The 21,156-nt window shown below is 37.8% G+C and overlaps 1 protein-coding gene across 4 annotated transcripts in view; it reads right to left on the bottom strand.

The window, feature by feature from the left end:
- NUBPL (NUBP iron-sulfur cluster assembly factor, mitochondrial) overlaps nt 1-21,156 on the bottom strand; it is a 340,279-nt gene that overhangs the window by 91,568 nt on the left and 227,555 nt on the right. For all 4 annotated transcript variants that reach the window (XM_063715833.1, XM_024232012.3, XM_063715834.1 and 1 more), the window contains one exon: nt 20,462-20,555. In XM_063715833.1, the coding sequence (XP_063571903.1) occupies nt 20,462-20,555 (94 nt within the window). The remainder of the gene's footprint in view (nt 1-20,461; nt 20,556-21,156) is intronic.

Here is a 21,156-nt window from a genome sequence, read left to right as displayed (position 1 = left end):
ACACACCAGGAGATCATATCCCGCACCTGGCTCAGTGGGTCTCACGCCCACGGAGTCTTGCTCACTGCTAGTCCCAGATACAACTGCAAGGAGGCAAGCCTGGCTGGGGGAGGGGCGTCTGCCATTGCTGAGGCTTGAGTAGGTAAACAAAGTGGCCAGAAGCTGGAACTAGGTGGAGCCCACCACAGCTGAAGGAGGCCCACCTGTCTCTGTAGGCTTTACCTCTAGAGGCAGGGCATAGCTGAACAAAAGGCAGCAGAAACTTCTGCAAACTTAAACGTCCCTGTCTGACAGCTCGGAAAAGAGCAGTGGTTCTCCCAGCATGGTGTTTGAGCTCTGAGAACGGACAGACCACCTACTCAAGTGGGTCCATCACCCCCATGTAGCCTAATTTGGAGACACCTCCCAGTGGGGGCTGACTGACACCTCATACAGCCAGGTGCCCCTCTGAGACGAAGCTTCCAGAGGAAGAATCAGGGAGCAATATTTGCTGTTCTGCAGTACTTGCTGTTCTGCAGCCTCTGCTGGTGAAACCCAGGAAAACAGGGTCTGAAGTGGACTTCTAGCAAACTCCAACAGACCTGCAGCTGAGGGACCTGACTGGTAGAAGAAAAACAAACAGAAAGGAATAGCATCAGCATCAACAAAAAGGACATCCACAAAAAAACCCCATCTGTAGGTCACCATCATCAAAGACCAAAGGTAGATAAAACCACAAAGATGGAGAGAAACCAGAGCAGAAAAGGTAAAAATTCTAAAAACCAGAGCACTCCTTCTCCTCCAAAGGATCACAACTCCTCACCAGCAACGGAACAAAGCAGGACAAAGAATGACTTTGATGAGCTGACAGAAGTAGGCTTCAGAAAGTCAGTAATAACAAACTTCTCTGAGCTAAAGGAGGATGTTTGAACCCATTGCAAGGAAGCTAAAAACCTTGAAAAAAGATTAGACGAATGGCTAACTAGAATAAACAGTATAGAGAAGACCTTAAACGACCTGAGGGAGCTGAAAACCATGGCACGAGAACTACGTGATGCATGTACAAGCTTCAGTAGCCGATTCGATCAAGTGGAAGAAAGGGTATCAGTGATTGAAGATCAAATTAAAGAAATGAAGCCAGAAGAGAAGTTTAGAGAAAAAGGAGAAAAAAAAAATTAAATTAAATTAAAAAAAAGAATACAAAAAAAAGTTAATTAAATTCACTAACAATACATCAGTACTAATAACTATGACAACTAACATTACTGGATCCATTTTATTATGTAAATAAAATAAAAATCAAATGTCCAGGGTTCTTATTATGTGTAATAAAGATATAAATATTCTTGTAAAAAAAAAAGAAACAAAGCCTCCAAGAAATATGAGACTATGTGAAAAGACCAAATCTACATGTGATTGGTGTACTAGAAAGTGATGGGGAGAACGGAATCAAGCTGGAAAACACTCTTCAGGATATTATCCAGGAGAACTTCCTGAACCTAGCAAGGCAGGCCAACATTCAAATTCAGGAAGTACAGAGAATGCCACAAATATACTCCTTGAAAAGAGCAACCCCAAGACATATAATTATCAGATTCACCAAGGTTGAAATGAAGGAAAAAATGCTAAGGGCAGCCAGAGAGAAAGGTCGGGTTAACCACAAAGGGAAGCCCATCAGACTAACAGCGGATCTCTCAGCAGAAACCCTACAAGCCAGAAGAGAGTGGGGGCCAATATTCAACATTCTTAAAGAAAAGAATTTTCAACCCAGAATTTCATATTCAGCCAAACTAAGCTTCATAAGGGAAGAAGAAATAAAATCCTTTACAGACAAGAAAATGCTGAGAGATTTTGTTACCACCAGGCCTGCCTTACAAAAGCTCCTGTAGGAAGCACTAAACATGGAAAGGAACAACCAGTACCAGCCACTGCAAACACATGCCAAATTGTAAAGACCATCGATGCTAGGAAGAAACTGCATCAACTAATGGACAAAATAATCAGCTAACATCATAATGATGGGATCAAATTCACACATAACAATGTTAACCTTATACACAAATGGGCTAAATGCCCCATTGAAAAGACACAGACTGGCAAATTGGATAGAGTCAAGACCCATCAGTGTGCTGTATTCAAGAGACCCATCTCACATGCAGAGACATACATAGGCTCAAAATAAAGGGATGGAGAAAGATCTACCAAGCAAATGGAAAGCAAAAAACAACAGGGGTTGCAATCCTAGTCTCTGATAAAACAGACTTTAAACCAACAAACATCAAAAGAAACAAAGACGGCCATTACATAATGGTAAAGGGAAAAATTCAACAAGAAGGGCTACCTATTCTAAATATGTATGCACCCAGTACAGAAGCACCCAGATTCATAAAGCAAGCCCTGAGAGACCTAAAAAGAGACTTAGACTCACACAATAATAATGGGAGACTTTAACACCCCACTGTCAATATTAGACAGATCAACGAGACATAAGGTTAACAAGGATATCCAGGAATTGAACTCAGCTCTGCACCAAGTGGACCTAATAGACATCTACAGAACTCTCCACCCCAAATCAACAGAATATACATTCTTCTCAGCACCACATGACACTTATTCCAAAATTGACCACATAGTTGGAAGTAAAGCTCTCCTCAGCAAATGTAAAAGAACAGAAATCACAATAAACTATCTATCAGACCACAGTGCAATCAAATTAGAACTCAGGATTAAGAAACTCACTCAAAACCGCTCAACTACATGGAAACTGAACAACCTGCTCCTGAATGACTACTGGGTACATAACGAAATGAAGGCAGAAATAAAGATGTTCTTTGAAACCAATGAGAACAAAGACACAACGTACCAGAATCTCTGGGACACATTTAAAGCAGTGTGTAGAGGGAAATTTATAGAACTAAATGCCCACAAGAGAAAGCAGGAAAGATCTAAAATTGACACCCTAACATCACGATTAAAAGAACTAGAGAAGCAAGAGCAAACACATTCAAAAACTAGCAGAAGGCAAGAAATAACTAAGATCAGAGCAGAACTGAAGGAGACAGAGACACAAAAAAACCTTCAAAAAATCAATGAATCCAGGGGCTGGTTTTTTGAAAGGTCAACAAAATTGATAGACCGCCAGCAAGACTAATAAAGAAGAAAAGAGAGAAGAATCAAAGACACAATGAAAAATGATAAAGGTGATATCACCACCAATCCCATAGAAATATAAACTACCATCAGAGAATACTATAAACACCTCTACGCAAATAAACTAGAAAATCTAGAAGAAACGGATAAATTCCTGGACACATACAACCTCCTAAGACTAAACCAGGAAGAAGTTGAATATCTGAATAGCGAATAACAGGCTCTGAAATTGAGGCAATAATTAATAGCCTACCAACCAAAAAAAGTCCAGGACCAGACAGATTCATAGCCGAATTCTACCAGAGGTACAAAGAGGAGCTGGTACCATTCCTTCTGAAACTATTCCCATCAGCAGAAAAAAAGGGAATCTTCCCTAACTCATTTTATGAGGCCAGCATCATCCTGATACCAAAACCTGGCAGATACAAAACAAAAAAAGAGAATTTTAGACCAATATCCCTGATGAACATCGATGTGAAAATCCTAAATAAAATACTGGCAAACTGAATCCAGCAGCACATCAAAAAGCTTATCCACCAAGATCAAGTTGGATTCATCCCTGGGATGCAAGGCTGGTTTAACATACACAAATCAATAAACGTAATCCATCACATAAACAGAACGAAAGAGAAAAACCACATGATTATCTCAATAGATGCACAAAAGGCCTTTGACAAAATTCAACAGCGCTTCATGCTAAAAACTCTCAATAAACTAGGTACTGATGGAACATATCTCAAAATAATAACAGCTATTTATGACAAACCCACACCCAGTATTATACTGAATGGGCAAAAACTGGAAGCATTCCCTTTGAAAACTGGCACAAGACAGGGATGCCCTCTCTCGCCACTCCTATTCAACAGTGTTGGAAGTTCTGGCCAGGGCAATCAGGCAAGAGAAAGAAATGAAGGGTATTCAATTAGGAAAAGAGGAAGTCAAATTGTCCCTTTTTGCAGATGACATGATTGCATATCTAGGAAACCCCACTGTCTCAGCCCAAAATCTCCTTAAGCTGATAAGCAACTTCAGCAAACTCTCAGGGTACAAAATCAATGTGCAAAAATCACAAGCATTTGTATACACCAATAACAGAGAGAAAGCCAAATAATGAGTGAATCCCATGCACAATTGCTACAAAGAGAATAAAATACCTAGGAATCCAACTTACAAGGGATGTGAAGGACCTCTCATGGAGAACTACAAACCACTGCTCAATGAAATAAAAGAGGATACAAACAAATGGAAGAACATTCCATGCTCATGGACAGGAAGAATCAATATCGTGAAAATGGCCATACTGCCCAAGGTAATTTATAGATTGAATGCCATCCCCATCAAGCTACTAATGACTTTCTTCACAGAATTGGAAAAAACTACTTCAACATTCATATGGAACCAAAAAAGAGCCTGCATTGCCAAGACAATCCTAAGCCAAAAGAACAAAGCTGGAGGCATCACACTACCTGACTTCAAACCGTAGTACAAGGATACAGTAACCAAAACAGCATGGTACTGGTACCAAAACAGAGATATAGACCAATGGAACAGAACAGAGCCCTCAGAAATAATACCACACATCTACAACCCTCTGATCTTTGACAAACCTAACAAAAACAAGAAATGGGGAAAGGAGTCACTATTTAATAAATGGTGCTGGGAAAACTGGCTAGCCATATGTAGAAAGCTGAAACTGGATCACTTCCTTACACCTTATACAAGAATTAATTCAAGATGGATTAAAGACTAAATGTTAGACCTAAAACCATAAAAACCCTAGAAGAAAACCTAGGCAATACCATTGAGGACATAAGCACAGGCAAGGACTTCATGACTAAAACACCAAAAGCAATGGAAACAAAAGGCAAAATTGACAAATGGGATCTAATTAAACTAAAGAGCTTCTGCACAGCAAAAGAAACTATCAGCAGAGTGAACAGGCAACCTACAGAATGGCAGAAAATTTTTGCAATCTACTCATCTGACAAAGGGCTAATATCCAGAATCTACTAAGAACTTAAGCCAATTTGCAAGAAAAAAACAAACAACCCCATCAAAAAGTGGGCAAAGGATATGAACAGACACTTTTCAAAAGAAGACATTTATGCAGCCTACAGACACATGAAAAAATGCTCATCATCACTGGTCATCAGAGAAATGCAAATCAAAACCACAATGAGACACCACCTCACACCAGTTAGAATGGCAATCATTAAAAAGTCAGGAAACAACAGATGCTGGGGAGGATGTAGAGAAATAGGAATGCTTTTACACTGTTGGTGGGAGTGTAAACTAGTTCAACCATTGTGGAAGACAGTGTGGCAATTCCTCAAGGATCTAAAACTAGAAACACCATTTGACCCAGCCATCCCATTACTGGGTACATACCCAAAGGATTATAAAGCATGCTGCTATAAAGACACATGCACACATATGTTTATTGTGGCACTATTCACAATAGCAAAGACTTGGAACCAACCCAAATGTCCATCAATGATAGACTGGATTAAGAAAATGTGGCACATATACACCATGGAATACTATGCAGCTGTAAAAAAGGATGAGTTCATGTCCTGTGTAGCAACATGGATGAAACTGGAAACCATCATTCAGAGCAAACCACTGCAAGGACAGAAAACCAAACACCGCATGTTCTCACTCATAGGTGGGAATTGAACAATAAGAACACTTGGACACAGGGTGGGGAACATCACATACCTGGGCCTGTTGTGGTGTGGGGGGATGGGAGAGGGATAGCAGTGGCAGAAATACCTCATGTAAATGACGAGTTAATGGGTGCAGCTAACCAACATGGCACATGTATACATATGTAACAAACCTGCACGTTGTGCACATGTACCCTAGAACTTAAAGTATAATAAGAAAAATCCTTCAAAAAAATAATAAATAAAACAGAAAAAAAAGATAAAACCCTTGTATTTTTCCAGTCTTGAATCTATCTTTATACTGATCAGCAAACACTTTGGGGAGCTTACTTGTACACATATGGCTCTACAACTGAAAAAACTATTTTGGTTTCCAGTGTTTGTTCATGTTGAACTCTAAGGTTAAATATTTTACATTTTAAATTGTGATGCACATATAGCTCAGCTTGCTCATGATTGCAGCAAACCAATACCAAAGACCTTTTAATAACAGAACACATTCCTTTTTATACACATTCTTTCTCTAAAAAAAACTCCAGAGAGGAGAACTGCTGCTCTCTGATTACCATTACCCTAACTTTATTTAACCAGGTATTTTTCAGGAAATAAAGGAATAGAGACAGAGACTTTATATGGAAAGCTTTGATCTATTTCCAAATACTGTCATACTTAAGATGTGAAGGCATTCTTCAGAGCTACATTTCAGATCCTGATCAAATTTCTAACATCTATGACCAAGTGCACAAATTTTTAAACTGTGGGATTTGTATTTTTTTCTACATATAAATGTTTAATGAATTTAAAAGTGGTTTTTAATAAGAACCTGACCACATATTGGTCATTATACTCTTCACTGAACTTTAAGACATTAAGGAATTTTATCTGTCTGGCATATCATGAAGGAAATGCCCCCCCAAAATTTTTTTTTAATTTTTATTTTAGGTTCGGGGTTACATGTGAAGTTTTGTTGTATAGGTAAACCTGTGTCATGGGGGTTTGTTGTACAGATTATTTCATCACCCACATATTAAGCTTAATACCCAATAGTTATTTTTTTTCAGCTCCTCTCCTTCCTCCCACCCTTCACCCTCTGAGAGGCCCCAGTGTGTGTTGTTCCCCTCTTTGTGTCCATGTGTTCTCATTATTAGTTCCACTTATAAGTGAGAACATGGGGTATTTTTTTGTTCCTGCATTAGGTAGTTAAGGATAATGGCCTCCAGCTCCATCCATGTCCCTGCAAAGGAACATTCTTTTTTTATGGATGCACAGTATTCCATGGTGTGTATATAGCACATTTTCTTTATTCAGTCTACCTGATAAGCATTTAGGTTGATTCCATATCTTTGCTATTGTGAGTAGTAGTGCAATGAATGTACACGTGCATGTGTCTTTATGACAGAATGATTTATATTCCTTCAGGTATACTCCCAGTAATGGGACTGCTAGGTTGAATGATAGTTCTGTCTTTAGCTCTTTGAGGAATCACCATACTGCTTTCCACAATGGCTGAGCTAATTTACACTCTCACCAACAGTGTATAAGTGTTCCCTTTTCTCTGCAATCTCATCAGCATCTGTTATTTTTAGACTTTGTATTAATAACAGCCATTCTGACTGGTGTGAGATGGTATCTCATTGTGGTTTTGATTTGCATTTCTCTAGTGATCAGTGATGTTGAGCTTTTATTCATATGCTTGTTGGCTGCATGCATGCCTTCTTTTGAAAAGTGTCCGTTAACGTCCTTTGCCCACTTTTTAATGTTTTTTTTTTTCCTCTTGTAAATAGATGCTGGCTATTAGACCTTTGTCAGATGCCTAGTTTGTGAATATTTTCTCCCATTCTGTAGGCTGTTTACTCTGTTGATAGTTTATTTTTGCTGTATAGAAGCTCTTAATTTTAATTAGATCCCTTTTGCCAATTTTTGCTTTTGTTGTGATTGCTGTTAGCATCTTTGTCATGAAATCTTTGCCATTCCTATGTCCAGGATGGTACTGCTAGGTTGTCTTCCAGGGTTTTGATAGTTTTGGGTTTTACATTTAATCTTTAATCCATCTTGAGTTGATTTTTGTATACGGTGTAAGGGAGGGTTCCAGCTTCAATCTCTGCTTATGGATAGCCGGTTATCCCAGCACCATTGATTAAATAGGAAGTCTTTTCCCCATTGCTTGTTTTTTGTCAGCCTTATTGAAGATCAGATGGTCACAGGTGTATGGCCTTACTTCTGGGCTCTCTATTATGTTCCACTGGTCTATGTGCCTGTTTTTGCACCAGAAATTCTTAAACAACAAAACTGAATGAACTATCTCAGAAACTTCCTATTTAAATACAGGCTAGATGACCTCTTGATAGGTATTCAGGGAATTCAAACATCAGATGGGTTGGTCTAGACAAGTGATTCTGAAAGCTGATCAAATAAGAATCTCCTGGGGAAGCTTTTAAAATCCTGCTCCTTTTCATGTCATAGTTCAGAAGTTATTAATTCTCAAGCTATTTCTTTGAACTGTTAATTGATATACTGTAACATCTACCTATTACTTCTACTCCCCACTACACAAAATATACTTCCTTATCTACAATATAAATATTCTGTTCATAGATTTAATGACAGTACAATTTTGCCTTGTGATAGTATGAATTTTCACTAATTTGACTGTACTACTAGTGTCTATATTAGCTTACAAACTCATAGAAGGCAGAAATTATGTCCCTTCCTTTGTATTTCATATATGTTCAGCCAAATACAAGAGCCCTAAAGAGTTTATTTCTTCTTAAATTTAGATTGAGAGTTAGGTGTGGTGGTGCATCTCTGTCATCCCAGTTACTTGGGAGGCTAAGGTGGGAGAATCCCTTGAACCAAGGAGTTTGAGACCAGCCTGCGCAATATAGAGAGACTCCATCTCAAAGAAAGAAAGGAAAGGAAGGAGGAAAAGAAAGAAAGCTAGAAAGCATTTAGTAAATGGCATTATATTTGATTTTATAAATTTGATTCCCAATCTAACCAGGGCTGAAGTTTCAAACTGAATTTCCAGTAATGCCTTAAAAGATGAAATCCTGGAATGCAGTTTCTAGTAGTAGTTGGTTACAATTTGTGTAACAACAAAACCAATTTATTTCAGAAAGAATTTTTTAACTTGATGAATAAAACAATAACTCTTTCTACATCACGCAACTCTTGCCAAGTATCTATTAATTACAACTCTGCCCAACATTTGCATGGAAAGACGGTGTGCTTGAAAAAAGTCCAAAATTGATTGCCTCCTTTAACGTGCTGTTCTGGAAATTGAAAACATAAATAAGGATTTAATATTCCTTAATATTAGGAAAAGTGATGTCCTAATTCCTCCACCTTTAAGGTGCAAGGTTATTTTTAGAGCTACATTTTGAGGTCATTATAAATTACAAAGTTTTAGGGGAAACACAGCACTAAAATTCAAAATAGTCAAATGTTTTTCTTTGAATTTTCAATGTTTTCCAAAAGACTGGCATTAGATGCCTTTAAAGAATTACTCTTGCAAATTTGAAAATAAGAAGTGAAAAAATAGTTATTTAAAAAATAAAAGATTTTATTTAGTTTACCTAAGTGAAATTACTATGTTCCTTTTGCTTTGAAAGAGTAAATGCCAAACAATCAAGGAAACTATTTAAAGTAATGGTACCTGGGTCATTCATTTATTTAACTTGGCAACAATAAGTTTCTGATCCTCCAATCCCCAATAGGTTTCTTCATTACAGAAACCATTGTCCAAATTGACAGTCAAAGAGTGTTACCATAAAAGAGATAACTGAATAAGTAAACTGCTGATGGAAGGAAAAATACCAGGGTAAGCAAGTTTAATTTTTTCTCAAGAATTTTTGATGAGTGAATGGAAGTTTAGTCACCGTGACAATAGGCCTGACACCTTTCACAAACAATAAATGCCTTTCACTTTAAACAATGACTGAAATATTACAATGTCTTAATTTAAAACTCATATCTCATCTCATTTAAATGAATGAGAGACAGAAAGACCTCTGGCTTTCCTTCTATCTGCAGGGCCCACATACGAAAGGTCCTAGACCGGAAGAAAGGATATCACCTCATTATCAATTGTCTTCTTTCATTTTCTTTTGCCATAACACAATATCTGAGACTGGGTAATTAATTTATAAGGAAAATAAGTTTATTTGGCTCATTGCTCTGTAGGCTGGGAAGTCCACGGGCATGGCAGCAACTTCTGGTGAGAGCCTTCCCACTACATCATGACATTGTGTAGAAAAGAAGGGCAGCCAGGTACAGTGGCTCATGCCTGTAATCCCAGCACTTTGGGAGGCCCAGGCAGGTGGATCACGAGGTCAGGAGATCAAGACCATCCTGGCCAACAGGGTGAAACCCCGTCTCTACTAAAAATACAAAAAAATTAGCCAGGCATGGTGGCACGCGCCTGTGGTCCCAGCTACTCAGGAGGCTGAGGCAGGAGAATTGCTTGAACCCGGGAGGCAGAGACTGCAGTGAGCCAAGATCATGTCACTGCACTCCAGCCTGGTGACAGAGCAAGCCTCTGTCAAAAAAAAAAAAAAAAAAAAAGAAAGAAAAAGAAGAAGAAGAAGGGCGTAAATTGTGTGCTAAGGAGATCTTAAGAATAAGTTAAATTTGTTTTTATTATATTACAAACTGCTCTGGAGAGAACTCCCTCCCTCCTGTTAGAACTAATTAACTCCCTTGAGAATTAACTCATTCCTGGGATAAGGGCATTCGTTTATTCATTAGGATAGAACCCTGATGACACAATCACTTCTTAAAGTCCCCACCTCTTAATAATGTTACATTACAAATAAGTTTCTAACACATGAACTTTTGTGGGACACAGTCAAACCACAGCAATAGTATCACACCAAACTGTTAGGGCAACTTTTCTTGAGCCCATAAATATTCAACATATTAACTAGCTGACTGCTGTCATACACAGTGGCTTCTCTCTCTCCAGGAGATAAGAAATCAAAACAGGACTCACACTAGGACTCTCTAGCTGTGTCCTGTACCACTTCTGCTATTCCCTGGAAGAAAACAGAGGGAACAAAGAAGGGACCACAATGGCTTCCCTCTCAGTTGCTCAGTCTTTGTCCCTTCTAAGAACAATTTCCAAAAGTTTCATTCCTATATCAATCTTTATTTAATAAAGTGAAGGGGAACTTTTTTCTAACTATCCTATCAAAATAAACTCTTCCATCTATTACTCCCCATTACACAAAATATACTTGCATCACTGCTCATCTACAATATAAATATTCTGTTTGTAGGTTTAATGACAGTATAATTTTGCCTTGTGATAGTATTAATTTTCACTAATTTGACTGTACTACTGGTGTCTAAATTAGCTTACAGTCTTTTAGAGGGCAGAAATTCTGTCCCCTTTCTTTGTATTTCATCTATCTCAAGCTGTTAATTCACAATTATAACCATGAAGAAGCAATGTTGTGTTAGTTATTCCACTTGCTGTAGTCTCCCTCTGTGCCTCTCAAACTCTGCCCAAATGCCCTCTGCCCTGATCAGTCCCCCAGGAGTTGACCTCTGTGGACTGTATCACCTAAGTTTCCTTGCCTTCTGGCTCTCAATGGGGATCCACTATGAGGAGGGACAAACAGGAGATGAGACTGTGGGAGGAGAAAGAATTTGAAGTTTTATTACCCACCTCACCCACCACTCCTTCCTGCCTTGTAGCAGTTCTGGCAAGAGCCATAGCTTCTTCTATCAGGCAGCCCCTTTTCCATGGCTCCAGCAGGCTCCAAGTTCCACTAATAGAGTTCACTGCCTTGCCCCTTCCAGTGGAAGGGCAATAACAACTTGTACTGTCACTAGTCCCTGGGTATGTCACCATCTCTGGTTGGTTTCCTTAATGCTGCTCACTCCTTTGTAACTAGTTGCTTCATTAAACTTTGTTTTATTAATTCATTTTAAGGTTTGTCATCTGTTTCCTGCTAGGACTCTGACTAATACAGCACTTTAATATAAATAAATTACTAAAACTCTCCAATCCTTAAAAAGAGAAAACATGCTTCACATATTTCATATGAAGCATAAAGTCTTTACTTAATTCCAAGAGTTGAAGTCAAATTGAGACAGTCTTCAGATATCATACGCAGCACTTCAGTTGAAACAAAGAAGGAAAAATATTTAACACAAATAAGAAGTTTTTTTTAATTTAAAGTTTCTTCTTACATGGTCATACCTCATTTTATTGCACTTCACTTTACTGCACTTCACAGATACTGCATTTTTTACAAATTGAAGGGTTGTAGCAAACCTGTGTCAAGCAAGTCTACCTGTGCCATTTTTCCAACAGCATAGACACATTTTGTGGTTGTGTGTCACATTTTGGTAATTCTTGCAATATTTCAAACTTTTTCATTAAGGTTGTATCTGTTATGGTGATCTGTGATCAGTAATCTTTGATGTTACTATTATAATTGTTGGGGGGTGCCACAAACCACACCCATATAATAGGATGGCAATCCTAATCGATATTATGTTGTATGTATTCTCACTGTACCAAATAACATTTGTGATTCATGAGCAGAGGTCAAAATATCAAGATGAACAAGAGTTTGGAAGAAGTTGATTCCAGCCCTCACAGATGACTTTTGGGGGTTCAAGATTTCAGTGGAGGAAATAACTGCAGATGTGGTGGAAACAGCAAGAGAATTATTAGAATTAGAAGTGGGATCTGAAGATGTGATTACATTGCTGAAATCTCATTATCAAACCTGAACAGATAAGGAATTGCTCCTTATGAATTAGCAAAGAAAGTGGTTTACTGAGATGGAATCTACTTCTGGTGATGATACTTTGAACACTGTTGAAATGACAACAAAGGATTTAGAATATTACGCACACTTACTTGATAAAACAGAAGCATGGCTTGAGAAGACTGAAGCCAATTTTGAAAGATATTCTACTATGGGTTAAATGCTATCAAACAGCATCACATGCTATCTTTCCTGAAAGGAAGAGTCAGTTGATGCAGCGAACTTCTTTGTTGTCTTATTTTAAGAAAATGCCACAGACACTCCAACCATCAGCAACTGCCACCCTGATCAGTCAGTAGCCACAATCACAAAGGCAAGACACTCTGCCAGCAAAAAGAGCATGAACTGCTGAAGGCTTGGATGACTGTTAGCATTTTTAGCAATAAAATATTTAAGGAATGTATATTTTTAAAGACATAATGTTGTGTACACTTCACAGACTACTGTATAGTGTAAACGTTAAGTTTTGTATGTACTAAGAAACCAAAAAGTTCATGCAACTTGCTTGATTACGATATTTGCTTTATTGAGGTGGCCTGGAATGAAACCTGTAATATTCCCAAGGTGTACCTGTAATGAGGTTGTTATCCATTTTATGTAACAAGATGGAGCATATACAAAGAGTTGCTAATTAAGAAATTATCTTATTTCTTGCAGTGATGTTTAGTAAGGTACTAAATATCTTTCTGATTATCTACCCTTACTTGTGGAGAACTTAACTCCACAGACTTGTAAGGATCAAATAAGATAATGAATGTAAAGATTCCATCTAAATGTATAGTATTTTCTAGAAACTACATGTACACTATAAAAAAGGTTTTTTTGTGTGTGGGGGGGGGTGGTTGTATCTTGTATCTAGCTAATATCAAGATTCTCTCTCAGAATACTACACTTTCTGTGTGGACAGGTCTGCCTCTACATATTTTCCAAAAGATTGTCTCTTTCCAAGTATAAAACATCTGATTTTATTCTCAACATAGCTTATAGAAACGCAAAATTGATAGAAAGGCTCTTTCTAATTCACAACATTTCTCTACTAACCGCCCTGCCCCACAAAAAAACTTTTTGATAGTGTTGCTGTAGTTTCTAGAAAATACTATACATTTAGATGGAGCCTTTACATTCATTATCTTATTTGATCCTTACAAGTCTGTGGAGTTAAGCAAGTTTTCCACAGGTAAGGACAGAGAATCAGAAAGGTATTTAGCACCTTACTAAACATCACTTCAAGTAAATAAGAGACTTTCTTTTTTTTTTTTTTTTTTTTTTTTTTTTTTTGAGACGGAGTCTTGCTCTGTCGCCCAGGCTGGAGTGCAGTGGCATGATCTCCGCTCACTGTAAGCTCCGCCTCCCGGGTTCACGCCATTCTCTTACCTCAGCCTCCCGAGTAGCTGGGACTACAGGCGCCCGCCACTATGCCCGGCTAATTTTTTGTATTTTTTAGTAGAGTCGGGGTTTCACCGTGTTAGCCAGGATGGTCTTGTTCTCCCGACCCCGTGATCCGCCCGCCTTGACCTCCCAAAGTGCTGGGATTACAGGCGTGAGCCACCGCGCCTGGCGTAAATAAGATCATTTCTAATTACTGTATTACAATGGAACAATACTAGTTATTCTCATTAGTAATTTAATATACAGTCTGCAAAGTAATCAAATAGCAAATGCCCACATACACACTACTATCCCACACACTAAAACAAAGGGAATACTAAAAGGCATCAATTGACCACATGGATATTATACACAGCACAGCAAAAAAAAAAAAAAAAAGACAAAAAACCATAAATAAATACCTAAAATGAAAGTAGTTTTCTCTCAGAGGGGAAATAAAATAAAATGTATGTTTCCTTGAAAAATGCTTCCTTTAACACACACACAGAAAAAACACTTGGGTGAGAAGCAGTCAGGGTGAGGCGCTCATAGGAATGAATCAGCAGGATGGTAAGAAAGATAAGGGGGCACAAATCTTTCTACATAAACAGTAATAGCTAGTCAGACTAGCTTTGTCATTGACTCAGTTAATAGTAATCGCATAAGCTATAGGCCAAGGTACTTTAAAAGATACTATGATAAATAGGAAAAATTTTTTGCATTCAAGCAGCTTCCAGCCTAGTTGGAAAGATAATACAGTCACAGATAAAACACTCATTCATTGATTCAACATTTCCTGAGTAGCTGCAGAAAGGCACTGAGTTTGGCACCCTGAGAAATGCAAAAATGAAAGAAAAACAGCCTAGCCCTCCAGGAAGTTAACAGTCTGCTAGAGAAGATAACAAAGGTATGCAGGTTTTGAACGAAGAACATCAGAAGTGCTATAGGAATGATCCAAATATTATGCTATGTGATGTCCAAAGACGGGGAAGTGATTCCTAATTGGGGGTTTGGGGAAGATGGCAGGGAGTAGACATTTGAGCTAAATAGCTTTTAAAGATTATACAGGATTTGAGTACTCACTGACTGGGGAGGAAAGGCATTCTAAGTGAGGATCAACTGTGTTGTAAAGACAGACTCTGGAAAGTAAAGGGAAGGTGGGAGTAGTGAGTACAAAGGGTTTTTTTCTAGAGGGATCCCAAATTATATGAAGGTGTTTACTGGCAAGGAGAGAGAGGTTCAACTACAAGGATATTCAAATGTGAATCTAAAGAGCTTATGTTGTTTATGGGATATGAGACATAAGAAAAAGGAGAAGAACACAGAGTATCTCAAGAGTTCTAAAGTCAATGATAAGGAAAGAAAAACTGGGTTTATAATTAGAGAACATATAATTTAGTTAAGTCTGAAAGAGCAGACATGATTCTGACAGGCTGTTACAGGTTATGTAAATTTATGAAAGTCATGATTCAGCCAGGCCAGCAATTCTTTGGTTGGTGCCATTCCCTCTAAATCTTGGGAGCTGGATCATTTTTGGTACCTTTTTAGATATGCTATCTGTGAAATGACACTGGCCTGAATAAACCCAAACCTCAGGAACTAAGGCTTTAACATACACACTTTAACACACACATAGACACAATCACATGCTCCCCAAATTCCCTTCAACATCCTTTTTGGTAGGACATTTTTATTGTTTGCTACTTTTTTTTCTTTTTTTGTTTATCTGCATTTCCTTGCTGCTATTTTTTATAATTATAAAATTAATTCAAATTAATACAACTTCAGTATAGGAAATCTAGTCTTTCATTGTTATCCATTTTAATACTGACTTAATAACCACAATATGAATGTACTAACACTGACTGCTACAACTCTATACAGAGAGCCAGGGTATTTGAAAATGGGCCATATGTTCAAGGCTGGTATATGAATCAGCACAAAGATAATACTGGTCTCTTCAAGAATCACTTGGGGCTATACTCCTAAAAGATGAAGAAAACTGCTTCTAGACCAGCTCCAGAATTCTCCTGGAATGTGTGAGTTAAAGAGGCCCAAAGTAGTCTTTCAGGACTCAAAAAAATTACTGAATATAGTAAGCACCAATCCAGATAACAAGTTGGATATTCATCCCACAGGGGTGCACAAATTTAGGCATATTCACAGATAAATTTATTTTTTATCAGGGATTGCCTGATAAAAATTTCAACCTAAATGAATTTTAATGGATTAGGACTAAACTCAGAAAAATTAATGAGTCATATATTGTTGGGTTTTACATTAGGCCAGTTTAATATAGAGGTCAACAGCATAAGCTTTAAACTCTATCAAAATGAATATGAAACTTAGCTATGATCTACTGTAATTGTGATATCTTATGAAAGCCACTAAACCCTTCTGAGATTTAAGAAAATAGAAATCATATAACACCTGTAGGAATTAAATTTGAAAATTAATATATGGAAGACTGTCATCCAATGGCAGTTTATTATTAACAGGCAATCACCGTGGTACCATTTCATATAGAAATCTACTGTCCATAAAGAATTAGTGCTTTTTATTGATTAAATTATTAAAGAACAAGCAAAAAAAGCAAGGTATGGAGCAATCCTGAATGTTCTACAATGTATCATATTTATTCTTCAAGGTCCACCTCCATGAAGTGTTTTGTATTCCCGTTAATCTCACAGTCTCTTCCTTTGAAACCCCATAGCCTGGGTTTAGATCTCTCGTAAGCACTTCTCATACTGTGGATTACAGTCATACATGTCCTTTTCTTACCAGCCACTCTCTCCTGCTCCTCACCATGCTCTATCTCTTAGAGCTGGGGCTTTTAACCTGAGGAGTGTAAACTTCCTAAATTTATATACGAAATTAGTGTTTCTGTATACCATATATAAATATATTTTCCTGGAGAAAATCCACAGTTTTCATCAAATTCTCATAAAAACTTTGAAAGTCAAAAAAGGTAAGGAACTCTTGTCTAGGCAATAGACTGATTTACTTATCCTTTTCTCCTCTATAGTGCTAGGCATTTACCTTGCATATGAATCAAAATTTATTGATATAATGGTTTACTAATAAATCATAAAATAAATTTCAGGTTTTGTTTAAATCTTTTTTTATTTTTATTTATTTTTGAGACAGGGTCTTATTCTATCACCCAGTTTGGAGTGCAATAGTATGAACACAGCTCACTGCAGCCTCGACCTCCAAGGCTCAAGTGATCCTCCTGCCTCAGCCTCCTAAGTAGCTGGGACCACAAGTGCACGCCACCACTCTCAGCTAACTTTTTTTTTTTTAAATTCTTTTGTACAGATAGGGTCTCATTATATTGCCCAGGCTGGTCTTGAACTCCTGGGCTCAAGTGATCCTCCTGCCTCGGCCTCCTAAAGTGCTGGGATTACAGGTATGAGCCACCACATCTGGCATTAATGCAATCTTTCAAAATATATTTTCTTGCTTGTTCTTTCTTTAATGTAAAAAATACATTAAGAATAGTGGTTATCAGGGGCTGGGGAAAATGGAGGATCCATGGAGAGTTACTGTTTTTTGTTTTTTAAGACAGAGTCTCACTCTGTCGCCCAGGCTGGAGTGCAGTGGCGCGATCTCGGCTCACTGCAAGCTCCACCTCCTGGGTTCATGCCATTCTCCTGTCTCAGCCTCCCAAGTAGCTGGGACTACAGGCGCCCGCCACCACACCAGGCTAATTTTTTGCATTTTTAGTAGAGACGGGGTTTCACCGTGTTAGCAGGATGGTCTCGATCTCCTGACCTCGTGATCTGCCTGCCTCAGCTTCCCAAAGTGCTGGGATTACAGGCGTGAGCCACCGCGCCCGGCCAGAGAGTTACTGTTTAATGGCTCCAGAGTTTCAGTTTGAGAAGATGAAGGCTCTGGCGATGGACAGTAGTGATGTCTGCACAACAATGTCAATATATTAATAGTACTACTTAACTGTTCTGCACATTTTACCACCACAACAAAAAAGACTGTGTCTTACTCTCATGTAATATTAACTGCCTATTACATGGCAGACTCTTCATCAGAGGAAAGGAAAAAGGAAATATACTGGTTAAATTTTAGAATGTAAGAAAGAATGGGGAAGAAAATCTCAACCTCTATCTATACGCAATGCTGGTGTTAGAGTATAAATACAAACTAAAATAGGGTAATTTAATCATAAATCTTGTCCAAAGGGGCTTAAAGAAAAGTAAATGGAGAAAAAAACTGCTTAGGCAACATCAGTTTATCTGTGTGAGGTAAATTAAACTTTTTCAAGGTGCCAAGTCACTACTCAAGGCATCAATGAGAATTTAGCCCAATTTTACTAATGTATTATCTATGTGAATAATGCAAGTATTTTGTATGCTTGCAAAAGGCATTCCAAGGTATCAGAAGCACATTTTTTTAAAATGAACACTTGGTAAATATTCTTAAAATTTGTAAATATAAAAGATCCTAAAACTATAAATACCTTAAAAAGGAAAAAGCAAAAAAAAAAAAAAGAAAAATCACGGTATGAAAAAATGAATTATTTTCATATATCATTTTGCTCCCATCTCATATTTTACAGCCTGCCTTACCAAAGAAAAAGTCTCAGACTCAATTAAGACTACAAATATGTTAAAACAGCAAAAGTATCTCTATTAATGAGGCTATACTGATGTTTCCAAACAACATATATATTTTGTCAAAAACATAGATTCTAAACCTTTTGATCATTAAATGTCAATGATATTGTTTGGTAATCAGTATATAATTAATTAGCAAAGATACTTTAAAATTCCATTATTTTCCCAGAAATCCTTTTATTTATAGATTTGCAATTATTCTCTAGTGGGATCTAGGAAAATCTTTAGAAACAGATTCAATATAAAGGGTAATTACTGTACTAATATTTAAATTCTGTACCATAAAAAAGATATGCACTACCATATTGAAGTAGTATGTATTTGATATAAGCTATGTTTATTGCTTTCTTGACTTTAATATTAATTAGCAGACTATAAAATTCTCCCATAGTTGTATTTACCAAAAAGCCAATTTTCCTAATATTTATTCTTTTTTTTTTTTTTTTTTTTTTTGAGACAGAGTCTCACTCTGTCGCCCAGGCTGGAGTGCAATGGTGCTATCTCAGCTCACTGCAAACTCTGCCTCCTGGGTTCATGCCATTCTCCTGCCTCAGCCTCCCGAGTAGCTGGGATTACAGGTGCCCGCCACCACGCCCAGCTAACTTTTTGTATTTTCAGTAGAGATGTGGTTTCACCGTGTTAGCCAGGATGGTCTCGATCTCCTGACCTCATGATCCACCCGCCTCGGCCTCCCAAGGTGCTGGGATTACAGGCGTGAGCCACTGCACCCAGCCCCTAATATTTATTCTTATTCAGTATTCACTCAATAAATATTTACCGAGTGCCTGTCATGTACCAGTGGTATAAGTGCTGCACAGCAGTGAACCAGTCATGTTCTGCCTAAAAAATACTTAAATGCTATTGCTTTCCTAGAACACAGATTTACACTACCACCTCTGTGAAGTGTTAGAGCACACAGACAGCTAGACATGAGCAGGAGAGAGAGCCCCTGAGAAAAGGAGGACTAGAAAATCTCACATCCCAGAGACTACCCAAAATCTACGTGCTACGTATGAACAGAGAGGAGGGGAAATACCTATGCAGAAAGGAACACCCTGAAATACCCCTTAAGGTGCCCAGTAATTGCTCACTCTACAGTTAACCTGTCAGAACGTAGCTAGGTACATGCTGATATGAAGGGAAAGAGGGCAAAGGGGAAATTCCTAAGAGATACACAGGCACAGTAAGTACAGATTTAACCACTCTATGACCTTCCTGGGGTGGCGGTAAGCAGCAACAATGCCATTAAGTAGACTTCATATCCAACACTGGGCACACACATGTGCATCAACTCAGAGTAAGAGAATCCTACAAAACTGTGGTGAGAACTAGTCAGGGACAAGGTAGAGACTTAAAGCAGAAGTGGGAAACTAGCCAAAGACAATAGCAGAGACTTGAGACAGGCAGGAACTTAAAGAAAGAGTCCAACACAATGAAAACTGCAATGTTGAACTCTCAGGGTTGCTGGCTCATTTTCTTTCCAGCAGCCCACTCTGCCTCCTCTTTCAGAGCATACTGTCTCTGCTACTACTTAACCCTTGCTGCTACTACTGCTGTTTTTCCAGTCTGCTCCTCTCTTGGCATGTACTTTCTTCAATAAATTCTCTGTTCTTTTTGCTAAAATTGTCTCTTGGACAAATTCTTTCTCCCAAGAACAAGAACCACAGACTTCGCTCTTCCTAGTAACAAAAGTGTCATGGTTTTATACATTTACTTATTCTGGTAATATTTTGAATAATTTATGCTTCTGATCGCTAATGAAAAATTTATAAGTGAATGAATATTTTTAAGACAAAATATTTGCCTAACATGGAGTTTGTTTTTTGGTATAGCAATAACAACACATCAAAAAAAGTACAAATTACTTTAAACTTTGAAGATTTACCTGTTATAGGAATATTCTGTGAGACTGATAACTGCACATCTCCAGTTCCTGGTGGCATGTCAACAACTAAGTAGTCCAGTTGACCCCAATCTACCTAAAAAGATGACATAGATTATATCATTGTATAAAAATTCAGTGTTGAATAGTGATGTAAACAAAATTAATGTGTTAATAACAAATCTAAAATCATAGCTATCACTTGAGCCATTGCTAGGTACAAGGCACTGTGCTGAGTCCTAAGGATACATGGATGAATAAATGACAGGCCCTTCCACTAGGAGGCCTTCTTTGAATGGCAAGTTTAAATTTCCAGATGACTTATCTGCATACACACACGTTAATGTTGAACTCACTTCCCAGTAGGCTTCTATTCAGGACCACTCACTTATTTTTACTGGGTGTAGCCCACATTTTGCCTAAAGAAGATATTAGCTTTTTGTCACCTTTTTTTAAATTTTGCATTTCCCATGCTAATATAATTTTTTTAAGTTTATTATATTTCTTTCACAAAAATACACTAATAATGAAAACCAAAACTTCATAATAAAAAATTTAATATAACTTGAGTCCCAATATTATTAACATTTTGATTTTTTCTTTCAAGGCATTTATTTATACCCAGAATATTCACCTATATAACCAAGTCCTTACTGCTCAGCCTTCATTTGGATAGGTCTCAAGGGTATCTCAGGTTC

Source organism: Pongo abelii, chromosome 15 (genome assembly GCF_028885655.2).
Source record: "Pongo abelii isolate AG06213 chromosome 15, NHGRI_mPonAbe1-v2.0_pri, whole genome shotgun sequence".
Classification (NCBI taxonomy): Eukaryota; Metazoa; Chordata; class Mammalia; order Primates; family Hominidae; genus Pongo; species Pongo abelii.
Note: the sequence above shows the minus strand (reverse complement) of the source record. Positions and strands in the feature narration are given on the sequence as shown.